This window comes from Eptatretus burgeri, chromosome 9 (genome assembly GCF_056783735.1).
Source record: "Eptatretus burgeri isolate ZD-2024b chromosome 9, Ebu_testis_v1, whole genome shotgun sequence".
NCBI classification, from domain to species: domain Eukaryota; kingdom Metazoa; phylum Chordata; class Myxini; order Myxiniformes; family Myxinidae; genus Eptatretus; species Eptatretus burgeri.
The window spans coordinates 44,274,800-44,299,799 of record NC_140969.1 but is presented as its reverse complement, the minus strand read 5'-3'; the positions used below and the strand labels follow the sequence as shown (position 1 = coordinate 44,299,799).

At 47.6% G+C, this 25,000-nt stretch overlaps 1 protein-coding gene across 1 annotated transcript in view; it reads right to left on the bottom strand.

Annotated features, from left to right (window-relative positions):
* The window catches only part of LOC147020027 (autophagy-related protein 2 homolog B-like), a 150,001-nt gene that overhangs the window by 92,063 nt on the left and 32,938 nt on the right, over positions 1-25,000 (bottom strand). Inside the window, exons 4-8 of the mRNA XM_085894969.1 lie at positions 16,347-16,449; positions 15,919-16,105; positions 15,381-15,560; positions 15,163-15,259; positions 14,894-15,067 (exon numbers count right to left, since the gene is read on the bottom strand). Coding sequence (XP_085751095.1) covers positions 14,894-15,067; positions 15,163-15,259; positions 15,381-15,560; positions 15,919-16,105; positions 16,347-16,449 — 741 coding nt within the window. The remainder of the gene's footprint in view (positions 1-14,893; positions 15,068-15,162; positions 15,260-15,380; positions 15,561-15,918; positions 16,106-16,346; positions 16,450-25,000) is intronic.

Below are 25,000 nucleotides of genomic sequence, written 5' to 3'. Positions count from 1 at the left end.
AGAAAGTGTTGAGGTCAAGTGTATGGCTCTTTTGGGAAAAAACAAATTCAATTGGCCAAGTATGTGGGATGACATTGAGAAATACTATCAGGATTAAATTGTTTCTGGTGCCGGAACTAAATTGGACTAAAGCCCGAATGGGGAAGTCGGAGATTTGCGAAGCTTCACCACAATACCTGGTTGGCGAAAGAGGAAGCATTGGAAATTAAGTAGGGCACTTATCTCGATGCATGAACCCAAACATGGCCTCTTCAGATGCTCACACCACTTTAAGATGGATCCGAGATCGTGCTCATGTATATCAGGAATAAGCCAGAGTCCAGCTCTCATAATGCTTGAGAGACCACCTTGGGGGTGCGTCTCCCCCATATACAATATTTGATATTGATTGGAGATACCTTGTCACACATGAAAACCACAGATGCAAAGATAATGATATTTTGAGAATGACCCATTTAATGTTGCAGATGTCCCAATGAAAAGCAATCTAAAATTGAATTAATCCTTTAGACCAATCAATAAACCTTGTTAATGTAAACAATGGCATAGGATGAACAATCATAAAACTTCCATTTCTTTCAACATTGTGATATTTATAAATGTAGAACAATTTCCAGCTTTTTTAATGAACTTGTTTGAAAGTTTTTTTTTATGACTGCAAAAATACAAATATTAAATGAGAATGTTGCAGTTGTGGCTGGGGGTGTGGACTGTGGAGCATAGGGAGCAGGAGGGATAGATAACTCTGGTGCTAATCTGCCATTTCCTTGGAGTAATAAAATCTCACCTTGTAAGTGTTGGCCAATATTCACCTATAAACCAAATTATAAACACTTGCACAAAGCTTGCCAAACAAAGAAAAGGAAAGCAAAGAAAGAGAGGAAGAAAATTATGAAAAAAAAGGAAACTCTCTTGAAAAGAAACTCCTCCATAACTCCAAAAAGATGAAACCTGGCAGCCTGGAACTTTGCATGCATACTAAGGGAACAGCAAGGGAGTGCAGGAATGAAAACTGGGTATTTTGGGGAAATTTAAACACTTCTTTTGAAGATAATTAACGGCTTACTTTCATGAAAGGCTCATTTATCCTTGATCAGCCCAATGTCACATCGTGGGGGTCTTAGCCACCATTTTGATTCGGCCTACTAAAATGCCCTAAACGTGGAAACACAATCTACTCTCACAGGCTAATTAAAGTACTGTCGGACTCGGCTATTCACGAATTTGCGATTCGCGGACCCCGTGTATTTGCGGGTCATAAAGTTTGACCTGCTTCGACATTTGCGCTTCACGTATTCGCGTTTTTTTTTTTTTTTTAAACACTTCAGGACTAGTCTCCCATATCCACCTGGGAAAATGGAAATCAGCTAATATCACAGCATTCCATAAAAAGGTGCAAAAACAGATCCCCTTAACTACAGCCCAATTCCCTTACTGTACTTCTGTACTGTAAATACTGTACATTGTACATACGCCAAGGTCAGCAAGGTCATGGAATCCATCATCGCAGTTAAAGGCCCAGTCACACCTTGAAGTTTTAGCCAGCTTTTGCCGATTTTTGGAAAATTTGTCTAAAACGCTGGTACACGTCGAATACGTTATGGGTAAGTTTTGATAACATTGAGAGCATGCTGAAAAACACTGCCATACGTCGTTGTATGCTGGCTTTAAACGTTGTACTTTTTGGTTGTCCTCAAATTTTCCATGCTTGGAATTTTAAGACTTATGCAAGCGTATGACGCACACGTTCCGCATAACGCTGGCCATAAGTTGGAGGCACGTCACGCGATCGTTGACACACGTTACTTGTAAGTTACTCATAAGTTGAAACACGTCGAGGTAATGTTTAGCGTACCCGAAACTTATTTATAACCGATGAGTAACGTGTTGTACTCACGTTACGCGATCGGTGACACACATCGACAAACGTTACTTGTAAGGTGCTCATAAGTTGAAACACATCAAGCTAATGGTTAGCGTCAGTGTTCCAGACTCCCTGGTTTTATTGTCTTCCTTCCTTCGGTATGATGGTGATTTTGACACTTCGATTTCTAGTGCGGTTATAATATAATATAATTAATAGGCTGCCGCTCAATGATTTAAATCAAAAACCGCACTGTACACTGAACACCGTCATGCCGAAGAAAAAAAAAAAACCGGGAGTCTGGAACACTGACGCTAACCATTACCTTGACGTGTTTCGACTTATGAGTACCTTTCAAGTAACGTGTGTCAACGATCGCATATCGTGCGTGCAACTTATTCCCATCGCATGCGGAGCGCGTGTCATATGGCAAGTACGTCGTAAAATTTTCAACATGTTTAAAATTACAAGACATACTCCATTTAATACGATTTAATGATAGCGTACTTTAGCGTTTTATTCACGCATTTCAAACTTACCCATACCGTATTCGACGTGCGCCAGCGTTTTAGACGCATTTTTCAGAGGTCGGCATATGCTGGCAATATCGCCAAGGGGTGACTGCGATGTTGACACTTCCATTTCTCCGGCAGTTATGATTTGAATCATTGTGCGGCAGCCTTTTAATAACCTACGCCACGTCATCGTGGGCGATGCGTGCAGCGCGCTATGCCTAAGTTATACTATCGTTGGGCATAGGTTGTGAAGGCCGACAACAGGTTCAGCATTCGTTGGTATAAGTTATCTATAACACAACGAAACGTTCTGTGTCCGTTACTAATACGTTATGCATAAGACCAAGTCATTATGAATACGTCTGAATCTTTAAAAAAAAAAAAAACATCAAAAGTTCAACGCAAGCCAGCGTTTTACATACATTTTAATACGTTGCCATTGATTGCTAAAACGTCAAGGTGTGACTGGGCCTTAACATAAAATCATTCCTTTTCTCCAACAGCCTCATCTCAGATCATCAATTCGGATTCAGACCTGGTGACTCTACCTTGTACATGCTGCTTCTAATCTCCCAACAACGGTGAATGCCCTCAATGTCAGACATGAGACCAGGGTGGTCTCTCTGGACATATCTCGAGCTTTTGATACAGTCTGGCATCCTGCCTTGCTCTCCAAACTGTCTGCCTACGGAATCCAAGGCCAACGCCACTCTTGGATTACTGACTTCCTCCACTCTCAGAAGCAACGTGTGGCTCTCAATGGAACCCTTTCATCTCCTCTCACTGTCAAGGCTGAAGTTCCCCAAGGCAGTGTTCTCAGCCCCATATTATTCCTAATCTTCATCAATGATCTCACTGACTGGAAAAACCTCTTTATCTCTTTGCTGATGACTCCACCATGACATCACTCATCCTTCTGACAGACAGGCAGCAGCCTCTTCCCCCTCCTCAGACCTTCAGAAAATCACAACCTGGTCAAACAATTTTGCTTATGTATCCCTGTTGTCCACCCTTTGCGTTCTGCCTTAACCCTCATTGTTACTTTTATCCCTTGGTTATCCATCCCTGACTAGTTTCTCCCTCTGCCCTGCTGTTGTCGTTTCCCCTTTGATATGTTGTATTCCGATTTTTTCTGTGCAATTGCTATTCCACAAGCCTAGACCATATATATATATATATATATATATATATATATATATATATATATATATATATATATATATATATATATATATATATATATATATATATATATATATATATATATATATATATATATATATATATATATATATATATATATATATATATATATATATATATATATATATATATATATATATATATATATATATATATATATATATATATATATATATATATATATATATATGAGCCTGGTGTTGGCGCAGTGGTTAGGGCAGCGGCTTGGGATCCAAAAGGTCCCGAGTTCAAGCCCCGTTGGGCCACTGAATTAATACACCAGGGGGTTGACTCAGCCTGTCATCCTTCCGAGGTCGGCGAAATGAGTACCAGTGTACTGGGCCGGTGTATACCCCGGTTAAAATAGGTGTACCAGATCCCTGTGTCGTAAGAGGCGACCAGGGTTACGTCAGGAAGGGCATCCGGCATAAAACATGTGCCAAATCACTATGCGGATCATACGGATGATCCGCTATGGCGACCCCGAAAGGGAGCAGCCGAAAGAAGAAGATAGATATATATATATATATATATATATATATATATATATATATATATATATATATATATATATATATATGTATGTATATATAGTTACGGCTGTGGAAATTCGCAGAACACCATAAAGGTCCTAAGTTCAGTTAGATCGATAAGTCTGTGTTCAGTTAGATTTCCCCACCGTTGTTTAATGGGAATTATATTCGTGTCACAGGGCTGTGATCTTTGAGATAGCAGTTTTTCTTTGACCATCGTTATTTTGGACCAACACATTTCAACCACCACAACAACCACGATCGCCTCAACCACACCTGCCTCTCAAACCATGCCATCCTCATCACCTCAACCACAAATGCTAACCACAATTACGCCAATCACCTAACCACCTTCCCCGCTACGCCAACTACCGATCCCCTTCTCCGCAAACCACACTACAACCCTCTCCGCTCATAAAAACCATCTCTATAAAGCCAAAGGAACAAGGGATTCCGAGAACGCCAAGGAAAAAGAACAAGGTATATCGGCGGCGCACGGATTTTCCCGCCTGTTTTTCCCGCGCACCGCAAAGGGGAGATCGTTCGTCATTGGTTGGTTCATAGGAGTAAGGCGCTGGAAATAAGGAACGCCCCCTTTCTCGAAGCTTCCCGCAGGAGCTGGAAGTGGGGCGGAGTGATAAACAGGGAGGAGCGAGGCGTTGGAACTGAGGAACGCCCCCTTTCTCGAAGCTTCCTGGAGGAGCTCGAAGGAGGGCGGAGCAAGAAGCCGGGAGGCATACAAGGGCGCACAGGACGCCAAGTGTGTGTGTGTTGGTGGTTTCTTCTGGTGGTCTTCTTGGTCGGGATCTTCATCTCGGGGTGGCCTGTCTAGGGAGAAGCGGTCCGTGGGACGACCCGTTCGTCGGAGCTCGTAGTCGGTGGGGAGTCCGGGCGTGGCACCAGGGACGCGGATAGGAGGCGCAGCTTCGCCAGCTCTGTCGCGCAAGCCTGCGCATCCGTGTGGAGAGTGCCGGAGAGAGCTCGCCGGCCCCGTGGAAGGCCAAGCTCAGCCGCGGCTGTCCTAGCTGCCGTGGGGGACAGACGTTGAGACTCGCCCATCATCGCACCACGAGGGTGCAGGTAACCTGCAACGGTCTCATGGGGCCCGTTCGGTCATCCAGGCTCCACGCCATAAAGGTCTACGGACCCTGTCTGGCGCCCTTGTCTTTGGGGGTAGCCTTTTCTTTTGAATGAATGTTGGTGGCGCCGTGTCCAGTAAGTAAAACTGGTCAAGTGCTTGTACATTAATAAATAATAGTCGGTCGTAGTGTTTTTGCCTTGCTCGTGTCTTTGTCCCCGTCCTGTGCATGATTGCTTTGACTGTACATACGTGCCTACGTGTTAATTGAAATAAATGTGCTTGGTTAAATGTACCCCGTTCGTTGCGTCCTTCTTTCTCCCCATTGAAATGCCATCTTGCATTGCGGAATAATAGTTGGGTTGTTAAATACCCGTTAAATAGAATCTGATCTGGTGAGGTCAGGCGATAATACCCGCTCGGTTATCGCTGCAGAACGGAACGGACCGCTTGAGCGGTTCGTGTCCAAGCCGACCTGCGCCGAGGTACGGTCCCCCAGTAGGCTACCCGCGCAGGTACTTAGGTATATCGATATTCGGCGATTGACCCTATTTTGCGTGGGTAGAAAATTGGCTCGGCCGTGGTGGGGTTGAAGACCCACCCGTGACAGGGTTCCGGCGTTGTTCCGGAAGGTCATGACTGAATTGTCCGTCCGGTGGGCGACGCGGCTGCTATTAGGGAAACGCGATAGATTGCACGCCGGTGGGCGCGAATTCGTAACAATATATATATATATACACACACACACACACACACACACACACACACACACACACACACACACACACACACACACACACACACACACAACTTTTTGTTTTTTTAACAATGTCCCAACATTGGCGGCTTTTTCAGTGAGTGGAGGGGTCCGATCGTATATAATTGAATACGATTGAAATATGATTTCGGATTTTAGGAGAGGATCTCGTGGACTAAAGTGTCAAAATCCAGAGTAAATTCTGAAAAGGTGAAGACATTACAAATTCTTGTAACTTAGCGTATACGCATATTTAATTACGGAAGGCAATGCTCCCACCTTCTCCATATTTTCCTGAAATAAATATAGCCTTCCGAAAATAAATACGCTTATATGCTTAGTTACAAGAACATGTGAAATTGTCAAAGCATTAAACTTAACTTTTTGTGCTGATCTGGCAATTATATTGAGTGAAGAAAAGATTAAGCACTGTGCTGAGAGGATAACTTGATTGAGAGCAATGAAAATAATTTTAAAGCAGGCGAAAGCTCCTGTTGAGTGAGCAGTGGGCGCGGCGACCACGACTCGGTTCTCTGTGGGGAAATCCCTGGAGTTTGGAAGGCAAAATATATTTACCGTATTTTCCGGTGTATAAACCGCACTTTTTTTTCATCGGCAAAAAGGTAAAAGTTGGGGGTGCGGTTAATACACGGGTATAGAAAAACAAATCAGTCTTAAAAATGTTCAATGCAGAATTTCAATTATATTCCAAATGAACCCTTTTTTCTTTTTCTTTTTAGCAGTCAGAACTGCTCTTAAGCTCAATTCTGCCATTTAAATTTTGAAAATCGGTTTAGGTTAAGAGTTTGTACAGTGTTTTAACGGTGTGCTGAAATTAAATAAAGCCACGTTCGGAAACGTCCAGAAAAGTCTGGAGACGTTCCATTCAGTCCATCATGACAGACGATTTGAACATGAGATGCGTCAACGCAAAGTTTGTTCCACGCATCTCACACATAAACAAAGAGAAAGTTGTGTGTACATTTCATCCGAGTTGTTTGACAGATGCATTTCGGATCCAACATTCTTACACAAGGTGATAACGGGTGATACGTCATGGGTTTATGGGTACGACCATTGAACAAAAACACAGAGGAGCCAATGGAAGACAGCTATGTCACAGAGACCGAAAAAGGCAAGTCAGTCAAGATCACAAGTGAACATCATGCCGATTCCATTCTTCGACATGGAAGGAATGGTAAATTTACAATTTCTTCCCCAAGGTGCAACTGTTAATTCGGCTTTCTCTGAGGGGCTTTTTTTAACTTTTGACAGAGACAGTCAGATGAAAAAAACTAGAAGAGTGGAGGAACGGATGGCTCCTCCATCACAACAATGTGCCCTGTCTGGACATTTTGGCAGATAAAATGTTTCTGTCATCCACCATCCACCTTATTCGCCCCACTTTACACGGTGCGACTTTTGGCTGTTCCCCAAAGTGAAACAAACAATAAAGGGGAAGCGATTTGAAACGATCGAAGACATCAAATCAAACATGACAGTCCGTCTCAAGGCAATTAACAAGGACTTCCAGAAATGTTTCCGACAATGGCAAGAATAGTGGAAGGGTGTGTGTGTATGTGTATGTATGTATGTGTATGTATGTATGTATGTATGTATGTGTATGTGTATGTATATGTATGTGTGTATTGTTATGTATGTATGTATGTATGTGTGTGTGTATGTATGTATGTGTGTGTGTATGTATGTATGTGTATGTGTGTGTATGTGTGTGTATGTGTATGTGTGTATGTGTGTGTATGTGTGTGTATGTGTGTGTATGTGTGTGTATGTGTGTTTGTATGTATGTGTGTGTGTGTGTATGTGTGTGTATGTATGTATGTGTGTGTATGTATGTGTGTGTATGTATGTGTGTGTATGTGTGTATGTATATGTGTATGTGTGTATGTATGTGTGTATGTGTGTATGTGTGTGTGTGTGTGTATGTGTGTGTGTATGTGTGTGTATGTGTGTATATGTGTGTGTATGTGTGTGTATGTGTGGATGTGTGTGTGTGTGTGTATGTGTGTGTGTGTGTATGTGTGTGTGTGTGTGTATGTATGTATGTGTGTGAATGTGTATGTGTATGTGTGTATATGTATGTGTGTATATGTATGTGTGTATGTGTGTGTATGTGTGTGTATGTGTGTGTATGTGTGTGTATGTGTGTGTATGTGTGTGTACGTGTGTGTATGTGTGTATGTGTGTATGTGTGTATGTGTGTATGTGTGTATGTGTGTATGTGTGTATGTGTGTATGTGTGTATGTGTGTATGTGTGTGTATGTATGTATGTATGTGTGTGTATGTATGTGTGTGTATGTATGTGTGTGTATGTATGTGTGTGTATGTATGTGTATATGTGTGTGTGTGTGTGTGTATGTGTGTATGTGTGTATGTGTGTATGTGTGTATGTGTGTATGTGTGTATGTGTGTATGTGTGTATGTGTGTATGTGTGTATGTGTGTATGTGTGTATGTGTGTATGTGTGTATGTGTGTATGTGTGTATGTGTGTATGTGTGTATGTGTGTATGTGTGTATGTGTGTATGTGTGTATGTGTGTATGTGTGTATGTGTGTATGTGTGTATGTGTGTATGTGTGTATGTGTGTATGTGTGTATGTGTGTATGTGTGTATGTGTGTATGTGTGTATGTGTGTATGTGTGTATGTGTGTATGTGTGTATGTGTGTGTGTGTGTGTGTGTGTGTGTGTGTGTGTGTGTGTGTGTGTGTGTGTGTGTGTGTGTGTGTGTGTGTGTGTGTGTGTGTGTGTGTGTGTGTGTGTGTGTGTGTGTGTGTGTGTGTGTGTGTGTGTGTGTGTGTGTGGATGATGTAAGAGTTTAACATTGAATATAAATTTTGTATTCAAACATTCATCAAACTTTTTGATCACACCTCGTGTGTGTGTGTGTGTGTGTGTGTGTGTGTGTGTGTGTGTGTGTGTGTGTTGTCATAAAACATAACATAACATTCTCTTTGCAACCCCACCCCCCCCTCACCTTTATCACTCTTTCCCCCTCCCCTCCTCCCTCTGTTCACTCCTCAGACCCCATTTTAATGAAGTGAATCACATTCCTCCAACACTTCTTTCTCTCTCTGCTCTCCCTCTCGCGGTTCCTGGGTTCCCTCCCCACCCCCCCGCCCCCCGCACAAAGCTCCTCCTGGAGTGCAGAGTAACATGTGGTGAGGCAGCGCTCCCCCCACAACTCGCTCTCCCCCCGCCTCGCTCTCCCCCCCACCCCTGCCTCGCTCTCCCTCCCCCCCGCCTTGCTCTCCCCCTCTCTCTCTTTTAATATTCACATCAGCGAAGCAGGAGGGGATGTTTGGCTCTAAATATGTGCTTAATTGTGGTCAACCAATAGATCCCAGGTCGGATATCATCAGGTCAGGCCAAATCAGATCTGTGACTTTCTGCAGGTACCATATAAGCCCGTTTCATGGTTGGGTTGTTGGCGACAGAACCATCTCCCCCACTAGGTTTCCTGGTGAAGAGGGTGTATGGATATAGACACCGAGCAGGATGAAAAACAAAACCTGTCAAAGGGTGGAGAAGCTCCTTGTGAGCTAACGGCCATCCATGTCTGGTCTGGTGCCCAATTGCTTCTGCGAACGTCCTCCTGCAGTTGGGTTACCTTTTTCTTGGAGGTGGGATGCAGGATTTGCACTCTAGCCATCGGAAAACAATCAATTCCGCAAAACACACAAAAGAAAAAAATTAAGTTGAAAGCTCACTTCGTGGGAGTACCAGTAGCTCCTGTGGAGCTGCCCTCCGAAGAGCAGCTAACCAGATGACAAGATTGCTGGGCAAAGCCTTTGGGACCCCCATTCTTTGATAAGAGGAAAAGCACAGAATATCCTCCTAGGTCAGATTGCGGGGGGGAGGGGGGAGGGGGTGTCGGGCGGTGCTGAGGTGTCGTCCACTAGACGGCGGTGTCCTCTGATTAGTCTATTGCGACATGTAGTCCCTTCAGTTGGGTACATGGAATTTCTTCACTCCAAGAGAGGACAACCCACACGTCTCTGCTATCATCTGAGCTCCAGCGTTTGATCATCAGTATTGCAGCACTCTTTAAGGTTCAGTGACCAGATAGATAACTGAGCAGAGTACACACCCTCCGAGTTGGTAGACTTTGCAATAAGTATCCTTTCCTTTTTCAGCAAAGTAATGTGCAATAAGACGATAGATGTGTGTGTGGTGTGCATCCAAAGGGGTCTCACGGGTCTCCCGGTCTAAAGGGTCTAAGATGTCCAAGGGGTGGAAAGGTTGAAAGGGTCCAAATGGTCTAAAAGGTCTATCCTGGTCTTCACCCTCTCTGGGCTGGGGGTGGGGCATAATGCCCCCCTCGTCAATTTTCAAGGCCAGTGGTGAGATCATGGCGGGTGTTTAGCATGCCCGAGGAGTTGATGTAGCTGTGTCCAATAAACTGACTCCAATGATAAAGGCCCTGTCACACCTTGACGATTTAGCCAGCGTATGCCTGACGTATGCAAAATTTGGCTAAAATGCTGGCACACGTCGAATACGTTATGGGTAAGTTTGTATACGTAAAGAGCACGCTGGCATACATCGTAGTACGCTGGATTTTTTTTCGTAGTACGCTGCCATACGTCTTTGTTTAAATCATAACCGCACTAGAAATCGAAGTATCAACATCACCGTCATACCGAAAAAAAAAAAAACAAAAAAAAAAACAGGGAGTCTGGAACACTGACGCTAACCATTACCTTGACGTGTTTCGACTTATGAGTAACGGACAAGTAACGTGTGTCGACGTGTGTCAACGATCGCATAGCGTGCCTACAACTTATGCCAGCGTATGTGGAACGTGTGTCATATGTCGAGTACGTCGAGAAATTTTCAACATGCTGAAAATTGACGTACTCGCGTATACAAAACTTACCCATTAACGTATTCAACGTGTGCCAGCTTGGTTCAGCAAATTTTTCATAGGTCGGCATACGCTGGCTAAAACGTCAAGGTGTGACAGCGGCTTCACACTTCGATGTCTAGTGCGGTTATGATTTGAATCGTCGAGCCGCAGCCTATTAATAGCCTACGCCATGTGATTGTCGGCGATACGCTGCAGCGCTATGCATAAGTTAGACTATCTTTGGGCATATGTTGTGAACGCCGCCAACACGCTCAGCATTCGTTGGTATAAGTTATCTATTTGTGATTAAAACATTCTGTGTACGTTACTAATACGTTATGCATAAGTCCAACACGTTATTATATGCCGAAAACTAAAAAAAAAAAAAAAAAAAAAATCAATAGTTTAGCGTACGCCAACGTTTTACATACATTTTGAGACCTTGCCATACACTGGCTAAAACGTCAAGGTGCGACAGCCCCTTAATGGAGGTAACACTGCTCAACGAATGTATTACGAGACCGAGAAGTCATCCTTCTTTGGGTTTCATTTCCCTGGTCTCTGTGTATGCTCTGACTGAGGCGAGTGATCTCACTGTAAAGGAGGCATTCTATGCCATGCTCGAGTCTGTGGTTGATCAGGTGAGATACTCTTCTAGCCTTGGAGGATTTCAATGCATCAACTGGCACTGATAGGGATGGTTATGAGACGTGTAAGGATGGTTATGAGATGCGTGTTGGTCCACGTTGGACTGGAAGTGTGAACCAGAATAGCACCAAGTTCCTCGACTTTGCAAGAAGTCGTGAACTTAGGGTTGCTGGTTCATGGTTTCAGCACCTACAGCCAAATCGGTGGACGTGGTATTCCAATGCTGGTGGCATGGCAAAGGAGATTGACAATGTGCTTGTTGATGGTCAATGGAAGATGCTGCAGAACTGCAAGATCTACCGAGTGCTCAGTTCTTCAATACTGACCACAGGCTTCTTGGAGCAACTCTGAAGTTGCAGGTCAAATCCAAGAGAATGGTACCATCCCAGCCGAATCTGGATGTTGGAAAGCTCAAGCATGTGAGGGTGGCTGAGGAGTTTGCGAACAGGCTGAGTGGGGATTTGGGTGGTTTGGGTGTTTTGGGGAATCCTGAAGACTTGTGGAGTACCTTCCGGATTACCATCCTTAATGTTGCTGATGGATGTCTTGGAACCTCCAGTCAGGTGAAGAAGAACTTTGTCTCCCATTGACATGGGATACCATTGACCAGTCGAAAGGCCAGGTTTAAAGACAGAGCCGAGCTGTTTAGGGAGCTGAGGATTAAAAATGTATGTTCCTTGAGGAGTGGACAAGGAGGCTTATGTGTGAGGAATCTGTGAAGGAGTAGAGCATCACCCGTGGTAAAGTGATTCTTATCCTGCTAACAGAGGAATTTGTGCATTGAATTCCTCCAAGCCTGTCCCTTGGTGTCCTGTAGTTACAATGGAGGGTGGTGAGCTCTTAACAGAGGAGTCTGAAGGGAAGGCCTGCTGGGCAAATTACTTTGAGCGGCTGTACCAAGATGCCCCTACCAGCTCTTGAGCTGGATGTCAGGGGTGTTCCTATCTCGATTGCTTACCCTCCAATCAACTGTGAACCACCTCATTTGTGGAAACACAGACTGTGGTGAACAAGTTGAAAGGGGGTGAAGCTCTCCAGATGTGCGGCATCCATGCTGAACTTCTCAAGGCTGGTGGAAATGTTGAAATCATGTCATTGTATGCAGTTCTCTGCTCTGTTTGGAACACAGGCATCATCCCAACTGAGTGGAAAAGAGGCCTCTGGAAATGGAAGGGTAATCACCAGGACTGCAATAACTACCGAGGGGTGATGCTGCTCTCAGTGCTGGGAAAGGTATTTTCTCAGATAATTCTTGATTGGGTTTGCCACCTGCTTGAGCACCAGCACCCAGAGCAGTCAGGCTTTACACCAATGTAGTCAACGATTTACCGTATCCTTGCTCTTCGGGTTCTCACCGAAAGTAGGTGAGTGTTTCAACAGGGGCTGCTCGGAGCCTATGTTGATCTCCACAAAGCGTTTGATTAAATCAATCGGATGCCCTCTGGAGGACTCGGTCGGTCTTCGTCGTGTGCCACCAAAACTGATCGATCTGATTTCTGAACTATACTCTAGTACTGCGAGTGCTGTGAGGTGTTGTGATTCCATCTCTGACTTATTTCCAGTTGTTGCTGGAGTTAATGAAGGGTGTGTGCTGGGCCACACACTTTTCAGCGCTTGAATGGACTGGATTCTGGGAAGGATGTCAGAGATATCAAGCTGCGGTGTGGTGTTTGGGAATGTCAGTATGTCTGACCTTGGTTTCACAGATTATGCAGTCATCTTTGCTGGATATCCTTATAGGGCCCTCCAGGCGCTGAATGAGGAGTCTGAGCCGCTGGGATTATGGGTTTTGTGGGTTAAAACTAAGATCCAAGCTTTCAATGACATCTTGGATGCTGGATTCTTGTCTGTTCCCGTTTGTGGCGAAGATGTTGAGGTCACAGAGAGATTCCCTTACCTTGGCAGCGGTATTCATGTATCCGCATGTTGTGAGCCAGAGGTCAATAAACGTCTGGTTCGAGCCTGAGGAGTCAAGGGTTCACTGGACCATGGGGTGTGGTACCTATGCAGGAGGACAAAAGTCTGAGTCTTTAAGTCATTGGTGTGTCCAATCTTGTTCAATGGATGTGAAACTTGGACTCTGACCAAGGATCTGAAACAGAGACTTCACTCCTTTGGTACCAGGTCTCTTCAGAGAATCCTTGGCTATCATTAGTCAGTCTCCAACGAGCATTTGCTGAGACAGACTCAGATGAGACTTGTTGTCTGCCAAGTTTGTGAGCGTCAGCTCCGGCTGTATGGACAGGTGGTTCATTTTCCTGATGCTGATCCAGCTCACCATATTCTCTCAGTGAGGGAGCCTCATGGGTGGAGGAGGCCAACAGGATGACAACCTGCCGTGTGGATGCAGCAGGTCAATCGGCATCTCAAATGAGGATGGGGTTGATCGGCATCTCAGATCAGATGAGGATGGGGATGGGCCAGGTATCGACCTGGGGTATGGCCAGACGGAGGCCCCTGGAGTGGAAACTTCACTCACCGGTGGAAAGTGGATACAGCAACGTGCTACTTCGACGCATGCTCCGATACCTGATCTGATCTGAAAGGGAAGGGTGGAGGTGGACGGAGGGAAGGGAAGGGTGGGGTGGGAGTCCAGAGGGAGTGGAAGAAATGGGAGGAGGGACCTGGCGTTGTCCACCAATGCCAGCTAACTTTGATAGTTTATAAAAAAATAAGATTATCTTGAAAGAAAAGGGATGTATTGAAGATGAACTAATTAACCTCCGCCATCGAAGATGGATGGAGGTTACTGTTTTCACCCCTGTCTGTTTGTTTGTTTGTTTGTTTGTGAACAGTATTACGGAAAAACTCCTGGACCGATTTTGACGAAACTTGGTGGGGGGATTAGGTATGGTCCAAGGAACATGCCATTAGATTTTGGACTTGGTCCAAAAAAAAAAAAAAAAAATTGGAAAACTTTGCAACTTTTTTCAAAAGAATTTCGATTTTATTTGAAAAATATTTGAATTTTTTTTTTTGCATTTCTACATGTTTTAAGTGATTTCCAACCCCCCCAAAAAATTTTGTTAGAGGAAAAAAAAACAACAAATTTTGCAATTTTTTTTTCAAAAAAAATTTCGATTTTATTTTTTGGGCATTTCTACATGCGCGTCGATCTAGTTTAGTTTATTCAATCGCGGTTCAGTAGAGTCTGGTCCGGTTTGACCTAGAATGAATAGGATATCAGGTTCACTTAAGTGACCCAGCAGTATTGGCGGCAGAGGTTTTGCACTCTACCGAGTGCTCCCCCTCTCATTGTGGGAATGCTTTTGTAAACATAAATTATGTCAATGCCATCTGACACGTCCAACAATAATCGTAACCTTAATAGTTACCTCAAGTACATATTCCCAAGTGTGAAAAGTGTGAAAGGATAATAAAGATGTGAAAACAACAAAAGGATTGGAGATGCGGAGTAGACACACCTGTCTTGTCATGATGCCCAATAGAATCCATTCTGTCACGATGATGAGCACCTGTGCCATGTTGTACGTTCTGTTCTTGAAGTTGTTGCGTCAGCTGGCTCTCAATGCGTCGCATGTCTTCGCTACTCAGTGGCTTGTTGCGGCCAAACACTTCACTCAGGCTACTGCGGGTCTCTGAAGGCGATAAAGTGGTAATAGGTGTGTCAATCGTGGTAAGCTTGTCTGGAATATTGATGTGGTGGAAAAAGTATGCATATATTGGTCTTCACCAGATAACCCAAGAGTGTGATAGAGATCCAAAAGGAGGTGAGCTTGTCTCGGCGACAGGAACACATTCAAAGAGCCCATGAAGCCATCAACATCGAGCTGCAAAATTTAACATTTTTCACGAGGATCAACACATTTATACAAGATACAATTATATGCGATTCAGAAACCAACATTTTAACAATTGAATTTTGACATTCCTGTTGGCTTGGCTGAATACCTTTGGACCTGGTAATGCATCATTCTGCTTGAGATGAACTTTGACCTCAACTCTTCCAGCGCAATTCCCAATCTGAATCGGATCAGAAGTCACGGTTGCACCTGAGGTACGGGAAAACTGTGGATGTGGCTCAGAGATGAGGCGAGGACTCCAGGAGGGAGAGAGCTTTGGCTCCGCATCCTTCAATAAAATAAAGGCATTTTAAAAAAGTTATTTGCACAGTTACAAAACTGTTTACATTACTTGATCGGTAGTTCGTGGATAAATTTCATCACTCAAAATTTGCAGACAATACGTTGTATGTGAAGTTATCAGGTTTTTACAAAATAATATACAACACAAGCACAACATGTACAATTCATAAAAATTAAGGTGACTCCTTTTTCATCTCACGATAAACCCCACAGTGAGTCAGTCACTCTGTACTTCAAGAAAGTGTGGAAGAATTGAAAAGGTGCATACAGTGCTGGAAGGCTTTAGGAAGAGTGTGAAGACATTTTTTAGGTAGAAATGCTGACCAATGAGACCCCAGTCTTGCCTTGGATGATGGTGCCAAAGGGGAAGCTAAGTGAGCAGGCTCTGGGAACTCATCAAAGAAGAATGACAGGCCAGTGACCTGCAGAACCTTGTGGGCAAAAGCCGCAGGCTGGTGCACATTTACAGGCGTTGCCTCATAGTCAGAGCCAGCTGCTGGCTCATTTGCAGCTTCGTCATGGTACTCCATGCTACAAGAAAAAAAAAATCTCAGAGTATATTGTAGTCAGTAAGCAACCCAGCTCCTAATTTCATGACACTCCACAATAGTTTACTTCACAGATCGATGAGTAAATTCTTAAGTAACTGCTTGTGCTTTGACTCCAAACTTACAGAATCTCAGAGGAAAAGCAATAAATTACATTTTGTTATCAAAACTGAGTGAAGAAGGGTGATTGTGGTATAATGATCATCAACTCTATCACTGCTCACCGCTTGATCCGCACCTCCAGGGCAAGCCCAGTCTTGGCAATATCTCGGCAATGCTCGATCCGTAGCGTTGTGTTAATGAACGAGACCCGTACCCTGCGAAGGACTGCTCTCAGGAAAGAAAGCAGAATAATCACAAGGTGTGGTAAAAAAAAAAGTCAGATTTGCCAATGGAAATGAGAGGGGGGAAAAAAGGGAACATTCACAGAAGATAATTTGACAAGTGTGGACAAATGAAAAAAAACACTGCAAAATATGAACGAAAAGAAATTGAAAGAGTTCTAGAGAGATGGAGTTTAAACAGAATGAGGAAATTATGTGAGGGTTTCTACCCAAAACATTCGCAGATTCGGAATTTGCAATTTCGCCATTGGCATACAACTCACTTCTGTTGGGATCAGCTGCAGTAATGTTTTGCCCAAATCATTCATAAACTGGCTGTCCATGCTTGACGTTCGTCTGAAGGTGTCACAGGAATGTGGAATTTATTGCTTCACGGTTTGTGGCATTCGCAGTTTCCGCATTGTTTGCTTTTGGGCTCCCACCCATGCATAGCATGGGTACGTCACTAGTACACACATACATATATACATATATATATATATATATATATATATATATATATATACACATATACACACACATACACACACATACATATATATTGTTGTGGTTGACGAAATTCGCAAACCACCATTCAGGTCCCTTAGGTGAGATATCTCTGTAAGTATATGTGTAGTTAGGCCCAAACCCGTTGTTTAGAGGGAATAAATGTCATTCATTCGGGCTGCGACCCTTCAGGACAGCCGTTTTTCTTTTACTATCTTTATTTTGGACCAGCCGCCATTACTACCACCACAACCACCACCAACCACGTCTCAACAGCCATCACACAACTACCACCAACCGCAACGCCGCTTCACAACAACAGCCACGACCTTTACCGTCACATCTCGCTCTCGCAACCATCGCATCACCGCCATTCCCGTGCCGCTTGTGGGCGCCGATCCTGGACTCGTGCAGGGCGCGCACCGAGCAGCGGGTGCAAAGGCGCCAGCCTTTCCGAGAAATCGGATCAAAAACGATTCACGCCCACTTCTGTTCCGTCCTATCAGCGAACGTGGGGCGATTTGGCCCCGCCTCCAGGTGCGTCGGAGTATAATCGCTATATGCAGATTCGCGGATCAAAAATCATTCACGCCCACTTTTCCTCTGTCCAATGGGGAGCCAGCCAGAGGTGAAGGGTCGAAGGTAAAGGAGCGAAGCCCCGGGGGCTATAAAGGGCCGCGTTCGCTCGCCGAAAAGGAGTTGGAAGGAGTCAGTCAAGGAGAGTTGAGAAGAGAAGAGTCGGAGAAAGCAGTTGGACGGAGCTGTGGAGCTGTGGAGAGTGGGAGAGTTGGAGAGGAGGTGGCGGCGGCGAAGGCAGTCGAGAGGGCGCTCGTGTCAGAGTCGGGGAGCTGCGGAGAGGGGAGGCCGGTAACGCGACCGAGGTCGCGGTGGAGACGCTCGTCGCGGGACCCGAGCCAGCGAGATATCCTCATTCCCCCGAGCATCAACAACCCCCTCCTGTTTCCCCCCCGCGCTGAGATAGTGTGAAAAGGGGGCCCCGTTCCCACCCCATTCCAGACACTGTCAGCGAGGCCCGCGGAGTCGGGGCGCCACCGCCATTTTGCGGCTCATCACCAGACTGGTAGGCTCGACGCGGTCTCGGCCCCAGGCCCGTCTGCCCCCATCATCGTTGAGGGTGGTCCCTTTTTCTTTTGCTTTGAGTATATGTGTTGTCGGCGCCGTCTGTTAAGTAAAACTGTATAAGTGTTGCCGTGTGCCCGGTAGTCGGTAGTAGATCTGCATTGTGTTTCTCTTTTACATTTGCTTTTTGTGCATTATTGTGGTGTTTCTTCTATTTTTACATTTGCTTTTGGTGTATAATTGTATATGTGTGCTTTCCGTTTGCCGCGGAATAAATGTGCTTTGTGTTGAACTGTCTTTCCCGTTTCGCTTCGTCTTTTCTTTAATTGAATCTCCATCTTACTTCACGTAAAGGGTTGGTCGTGGGCTAAATACGCCCAATAATTAATCGAACCGTCGAGGTTGACGATAACACCACTCGGTTATCCCGATAGTACGGAACGGGTCGCTTAAAGTGGCCCGTGTCCGAAGTCGACCTGCGATCACCCGGTCTACCCTCCGTGTGGGTACTTAGGTAGGCCGAATTTGGCGAGCAACCCTATCCCACGCGGGGGGCCGATTGGCACGATCGTGGTGAGGCCGAAAGGCCCACCCGTGACTAGTTCCCGGCGTTGGTCCGGGAGGGTCACGACGGGATTGTCCGTCCGGTGGGCGACGTGCCGCGATTCGAGTTACGTGGCCGTTCGCACGCCGGCGGGCGCGAATTCGCAACACTGGTGTCAGGAGTGGGATATAAACTCATCGCCCTCCTCGCGGCACTGGTATCGGAGAACGGGAAAACGGGCTCTCCTGCCTCCAGCTAAATTCACGGGAATCGGTCCAGGGGTGAGAGAAGCGACCACGATTCCCTCCAAATTACGAGCGATTTAAATTAACCCTTTACGAGAAATAAGATGGCGTCTCAAGGCGAGCGGGAGCCGGGGGTATTAGAAATGGATGTAGCATGTGTAGAATCCATGGTCCAGGATGAAAACCCCGAGCAGGAAATGTTGGTTGTGCAGGAACACGAACTCGTCCAACTGAACCCAGAGCCCGAAATAGGTGCGGCGGCGGCCGCGGTGTATGACACCTCCCCACCCCCCCTCCGCCAAAACCTCCCGATCCTGGCTGAATCGGCTCACCCAAGCGCACCCGACATGGCCCAGCTATTCGCCATGCTGGCAAAAATGGATACAAATATGAACGAAGTGAAAACGAGGATGGATACAAACACAAATGAAATGAAAAACGAAATAAAAGGCATGAACGAAAAGATGGATGCGAATACACAGCAAATGAAGGAAGAAATGAAAGAGCTGCGGGGTGAGACGCAGAACATGGGCCGAAGCCTGCAGGCGGGCATGAAGGCAGTAACAGCGGAGCTCAAAATGGCGACGCCACGTGTGGAAGCGAACGAGCTGGGAGGGAGTGCAACGGCTGTCGGGCCCGCGGTGGAGGCGGGTAAGGAGAAAATAATTCGGGGGACGTATTTGGCGAGAAGCGTGACGGAGACGTGCACGAGGGAGATAAGAGACGAAGTGAAAGGAATTGCGAGGGAGAGAAAAGAACAATTAAGACGGAAAGCAAGGATGAGGTACGCGGAGATCGTGAAAGAGCAAGGAGTGAAAAACAGGGAAGGACGGGAGCGACTTAAGGAGAAAGCAAGGTTGACCTACATAAAGATAAGGGAAAGACGCCAGAAAGAAGCGGAGACTAATAGACAGGAGGGGACAACAGAAACTTATAAAGGTATAGAGACACGGGAGACAGAAAAAATAGAGGAGAGACTGCATGATAATTACAAGGCTAGAGACGTACACACACACACGGAGGTAGTGGAGGATAGTGAGGGTGAGCTGGCGGACCGTGCAGGGAACCGGTGCGAGCAGCGGGATAGCCTCCTCCAGGAACGAGGGGAGGGAGTATGCCCCCTTGAGGCGAGTCACGACCAGGTGGGTTCGGTCGTGCTTTGCGAGGTCGACGGGAGGAGTGCTGTGGACAGGTGCACGGAGAGCTTGGGGGGTATAGAGGCCCCGGAGACCCTTGTGGGGACACGAATCCCCAGTGTGGTTGTCCCGGTGTGTGCGGTGTCGAGGTGTGTGTTCACGAGTGTGGCGAAATGCGTGCTGCAACGCACGCATAGCGTGGGTGCAAGGGCGTGTGTGAGAGCGACCGGGTGGGTGACAAAGACCCCGTGTGTGGAAGCGACCCCGTGTGTGAGTGGTGAGGTGGTAAGTGTGCAGAAGGGCGTGCTTCCCAGCACGCCGTGTGTGGATGAGGCACCGCGGATGAGTTCCCCCGCGTGTGTGAGTGAGGCACGGTGTACGAGTGAGGCACCGCGGATGAGTGCCCCCGCGTGTGTGAGTAGTATGGTTTGTGTGAGGGAAATGGCACGAGTGAGTGAAAGGCCGCGAGTGAGTGGAGCCACGTGTGCAAGGGAAATGGCATGCGTGAGTGAGCGGCCGAGTGTGAGAGAGACAGCGTGTGCAAGGTCGTTGTGTGTAAGGGAGATGTCGGTCGGCATGTGTGAACATGCAGCCGCGTCTCCCGGTGTGAGTTTATGGTGAGGGTTGTTAGCGTCGTAACACGCGGGAGTGCGTGTGTGGAATGGAGACGGAGACTGCGACAGAGGAAAGAAAGCCGAGTAGCGGCTGTAGTTGTTTCGGGGACCGTGCCGGGTTCACCCAGCAGCGAGCGTGCGGTCCGTGCTGTGCAACGCACGAGGCCCCCACGTGCTCGCTTGCGAGAGTGAACTCCCGGTCCGGAAACGCACGCGGTGGATTTGCCGATCCCGCGGACGGACAAAGTTTAGGCAGGATTACGGATTTGGACCGGACGGGTTCTCCACGCGATCGTGTGTGTTAAGCTCCAACGGGCAAAGCACATGTGTTCGCGTGGGGAACCGCTCGAGACGTGGGGCTTGTGTTTTTTTTATGCGCACGGTGACGTCATGGCTGCACGTGGGGTTGGAATCCGGCAGGAGGGGTATCCCTGCCGGATGGTACCGTCCAAGGAGGGACGAGGTACACGTGCAGCTGCATGACGTCACAGGCAGGTGCAAAGTGCGCGAGCTGTGAGTTGCCGCGCTGGTGCTGCGCATGTAAAAAATAAAATTAAAAAAAAGCAAGCCTCACTTTCGGGTGCACAGGATTCCTGGGCAAGGGGTGGAAGACCCCCTTCCCAGGGCACAGGATGGAAACTAGTTAGGGGGAAGGGTTAGCTTAGTTAGACCTACTTCATGGGGCAGGGGTAAGTCCTCATGGAGTCCGTGGAATGGATTAGTTAGAGGGATTGTAGCGAGATTTAGGTTGGGAAATTGATTAATGGGATTATTTGGAGACAGTGAGTGTGTAGAGGGGACGTAGTTTAGCAACGTAGTGTTAAAAGGAACGTGCTATCGTGTAAGGGACGACGTGGGAGCACGAGTTAGTTAGGGGAAGTAGTTAGAAGGATGGCAGAGTTCAGCGGTGTGTATGTTGAAGAGTTGTGAGGTGAGTACATGATGAGTGAGTGAGGCCAGCGGGTCTGTGTGAGTGGAGCGAATGGGGACTGCATGGTGCGATGAGTGATTGGGGGAGGAGTGACTCCCACCCAAGGGACCCCGGGGTCAGTGTAGAGGGAGTTAAGGGGTTAGTTAAATTGAAAAAAGGAGGTCGTTTTGTTGTTGGTGTGAATGTAGGCTCGAAACCCATTTGGAGGGGTGCAGGAGCCCTGTTGACGGGCTGGGAGCGTGGCTGCGAAAGGTGAGTATCGCTGAGTGGGTACCCCGGGCACCAGGCTAGTCAGCCGTGGTAGGCCAAGGGCCCATGGGGGGCCGGGATAGCGTAGTGGGCACGGGTGCGCCTGCTTGGTGCGGGGGCCCGGGGCGCCATTAGCTGCGTGGGCAGTGTTGTGGGCACGGGTGACCTTCGGAAAGGGGCCTGGGAAGCCAGCCTGCCACGTGTGCGTTTCAGGGGAGGTGCCATGGGGGGCACTCCCCGGTGTTTAGGGAGCTGGTAGGCTCGGAGGCAGTGTAGTGCCCGGGGGTGCCATCGTCGCAGAATCGGCAGAGGGTCGTGCCTGCCAAAGGGAGCCACGTGTCCCAGCCATGAGACCGTGTGAGGGCACGGAGAGAAAATTGGGGGGCGAGGCCCGAAATTGTGAGGACACCAACACAGGCGACGGGAATCTGGGTTGTTAGAACCAATAGTTTAAGCGAGAGGCGCTTGTTGAAAGCCCTGGGGTAGTTTAACAGTTAAATGGATAGGGTAGAATAGGAAGTGTACCCCTCCGCACCATCCATCCCCTCGCTCTCGTTGTGGGCCGCTGGACCCACTTTGTGTTATAGATCGCTGAACTCTGGGGAGGCCATCCTGAGGCTTCGTTGGGCCTCGACACAGGACGTTAGCACTCCCTTATTCCCCTCCGGGAAGGGAACGTAGGGGTTGGGAGTAGGCTCGGTGACAGGATAGGTTAGCCGACCAAGGACGATAAAGGGGGTTAGGGGACGATTTATAGTGGGGAAGTAAAAATAAAAATAAAAAGTTGTGGCTAAATTGGGGTTTGACAAATTAAGGGAGTGGGTGTAGACAGTGACAGGCAAAGGCGATAGGTTGGGAGGGAGACCGCAGGGTAGGTCCGAGCCCGCCTTCAGAGTGGCCAGCACCACCGCACTCCCTCCACCAACCTCCACTGAACGGCAAAGGCTGGCCAGCTTCATCTGCTGGCTGCGTTGCTGCAAGGCAAAGGCCGGCCCACTTCATCGGCAGCTGTTGTTTTGCTGCAAGGCCTGTGCCGGCAGGATCGTCAGCAGCTGCTGTGCTGCAAGGCCTGTGCCGGTCGGATTGTCTGCAGCTGCTGTGCTTCAAGGCCTGTGCCGGCCAGTTCATCTGCCGGCTGTGTTTGCCTGCAGCGGCCTTGTTCTGCAGGCTGTGTTTGCCTGATCACCTTTGCCATGCCATGCCCACTGCCCCTGTTCACCAGTCCTGTTCAATTTTCGCTTTGCCCCCCCCCCCTGTTCATTGCCATGTGCCCCAGGATCAGAAAGCAACAGTTTGCAAGCTGCAAGAACTGCCCTGTTGGCAGCTACAACACGGGCCTGCAGTGGCGGCCCGTGCACAGTGTTTTCGTCCATCCATTCATCCATTCGTTGTGCTCATTGCGTGTGCCACTTGAGCTGGCACGGAGACTGCGTTTGTGCAGCCCATGCACCGTTGTGGTTCACTGCGTTCAGTTCAAAAGGGAAGGCCTTGGACTGCGTGTGAGCAGCCGGCCACGTTCCCTGTCACCTGCATTGTTTGAGCCAGAGACTGCATGCAAGCAGCCTGGCTCTCTGCTAACTGCTTTCTTTTTGCAGAGACCATTGATCCTGGGCCATGGTTTAGTGTAAAATTTGTAAGTTAAGGTTAAGATGTACTGTACATATGAGGGCGCCCCCGGCATGTCTGTCCTAGCGCCGGCAATTTTATTTAAGTCGTCCGTGTGAGTGAGCTTGTTTACGTAGTTACTCAGCCCTCAGGTTATTTATTTTGGGGACACGAATACCATGAATGTCACACTCAGGGATCCGTAGGTAAAATGTACTAGGGGAAAACTACACATGATGGTACACGAAAATTTGACGACTCGGGACGAGTCTGTAAAAAGGGGAGGGGGTAGTGTTGTGGTTGACGAAATTCGCAAACCACCATTCAGGTCCCTTAGGTGAGATATCTCTGTAAGTATATGTGTAGTTAGGCCCAAACCCGTTGTTTAGAGGGAATAAATGTCATTCATTCGGGCTGCGACCCTTCAGGACGGCCGTTTTTCTTTTACTATCTTTATTTTGGACCAGCCGCCATTACTACCACCACAACCACCACCAACCACATCTCAACAGCCATCACACAACAACCACCAACCGCAACGCCGCTTCACAACAACAGCCATGACCTTTACCGTCACATCTCGCTCTCGCAACCATCGCATCACCGCCATTCCCGCGCCGCTTGTGGGCGCCGATCCTGGACTCGTTCAGGGCACGCACCGAGCAGCGGGTGCAAAGGCGCCGGCCTTTCCGAGAAATCGGATCAAAAACGATTCACGCCCACTTCTGTTCCGTCCTATCAGCGAACGTGGGGCGATTTGGCCCCGCCTCCAGGTGCGTCGGAGTATAATCGCTATATGCAGATTCGCGGATCAAAAATCATTCACGCCCACTTTTCCTCTGTCCAATGGGGAGCCAGCCAGAGGTGAAGGGTCGAAGGTAAAGGAGCGAAGCCCCGGGGGCTATAAAGGGCCGCGTTTGCTCGCCGAAAAGGAGTTGGAAGGAGTCAGTCAAGGAGAGTTGAGAAGAGAAGAGTCGGAGAAAGCAGTTGGACGGAGCTGTGGAGCTGTGGAGAGTGGGAGAGTTGGAGAGGAGGTGGCGGCGGCGAAGGCAGTCGAGAGGGCGCTCGTGTCAGAGTCGGGGAGCTGCGGAGAGGGGAGGCCGGTAACGCGACCGAGGTCGCGGTGGAGACGCTCGTCGCGGGACCCGAGCCAGCGAGATATCCTCATTCCCCCGAGCATCAACAACCCCCTCCTGTTTCCCCCCCCCGCGCTGAGATAGTGTGAAAAGGGGGCCCCGTTCCCACCCCATTCCAGACACTGTCAGCGAGGCCCGCGGAGTCGGGGAGCCACCACCATTTTGCGGCTCATCACCAGATGGGTAGGCTCGACGCGGTCTCGGCCCCAGGCCCGTCTGCCCCCATCATCGTTGAGGGTGGTCCCTTTTTCTTTTGCTTTGAGTATATGTGTTGTCGGCGCCGTCTGTGAAGTAAAACTGTACAAGTGTTGCCGTGTGCCCGGTAGTCGGTAGTAGATCTGCATTGTGTTTCTCTTTTACATTTGCTTTTTGTGCATTATTGTGGTGTTTCTTCTATTTTTACATTTGCTTTTGGTGTATAATTGTATATGTGTGCTTATCGTTTGCCGCGGAATAAATGTGCTTTGTGTTGAACTGTTTTTCCCGTTTCGCTTCGTCTTTTCTTTAA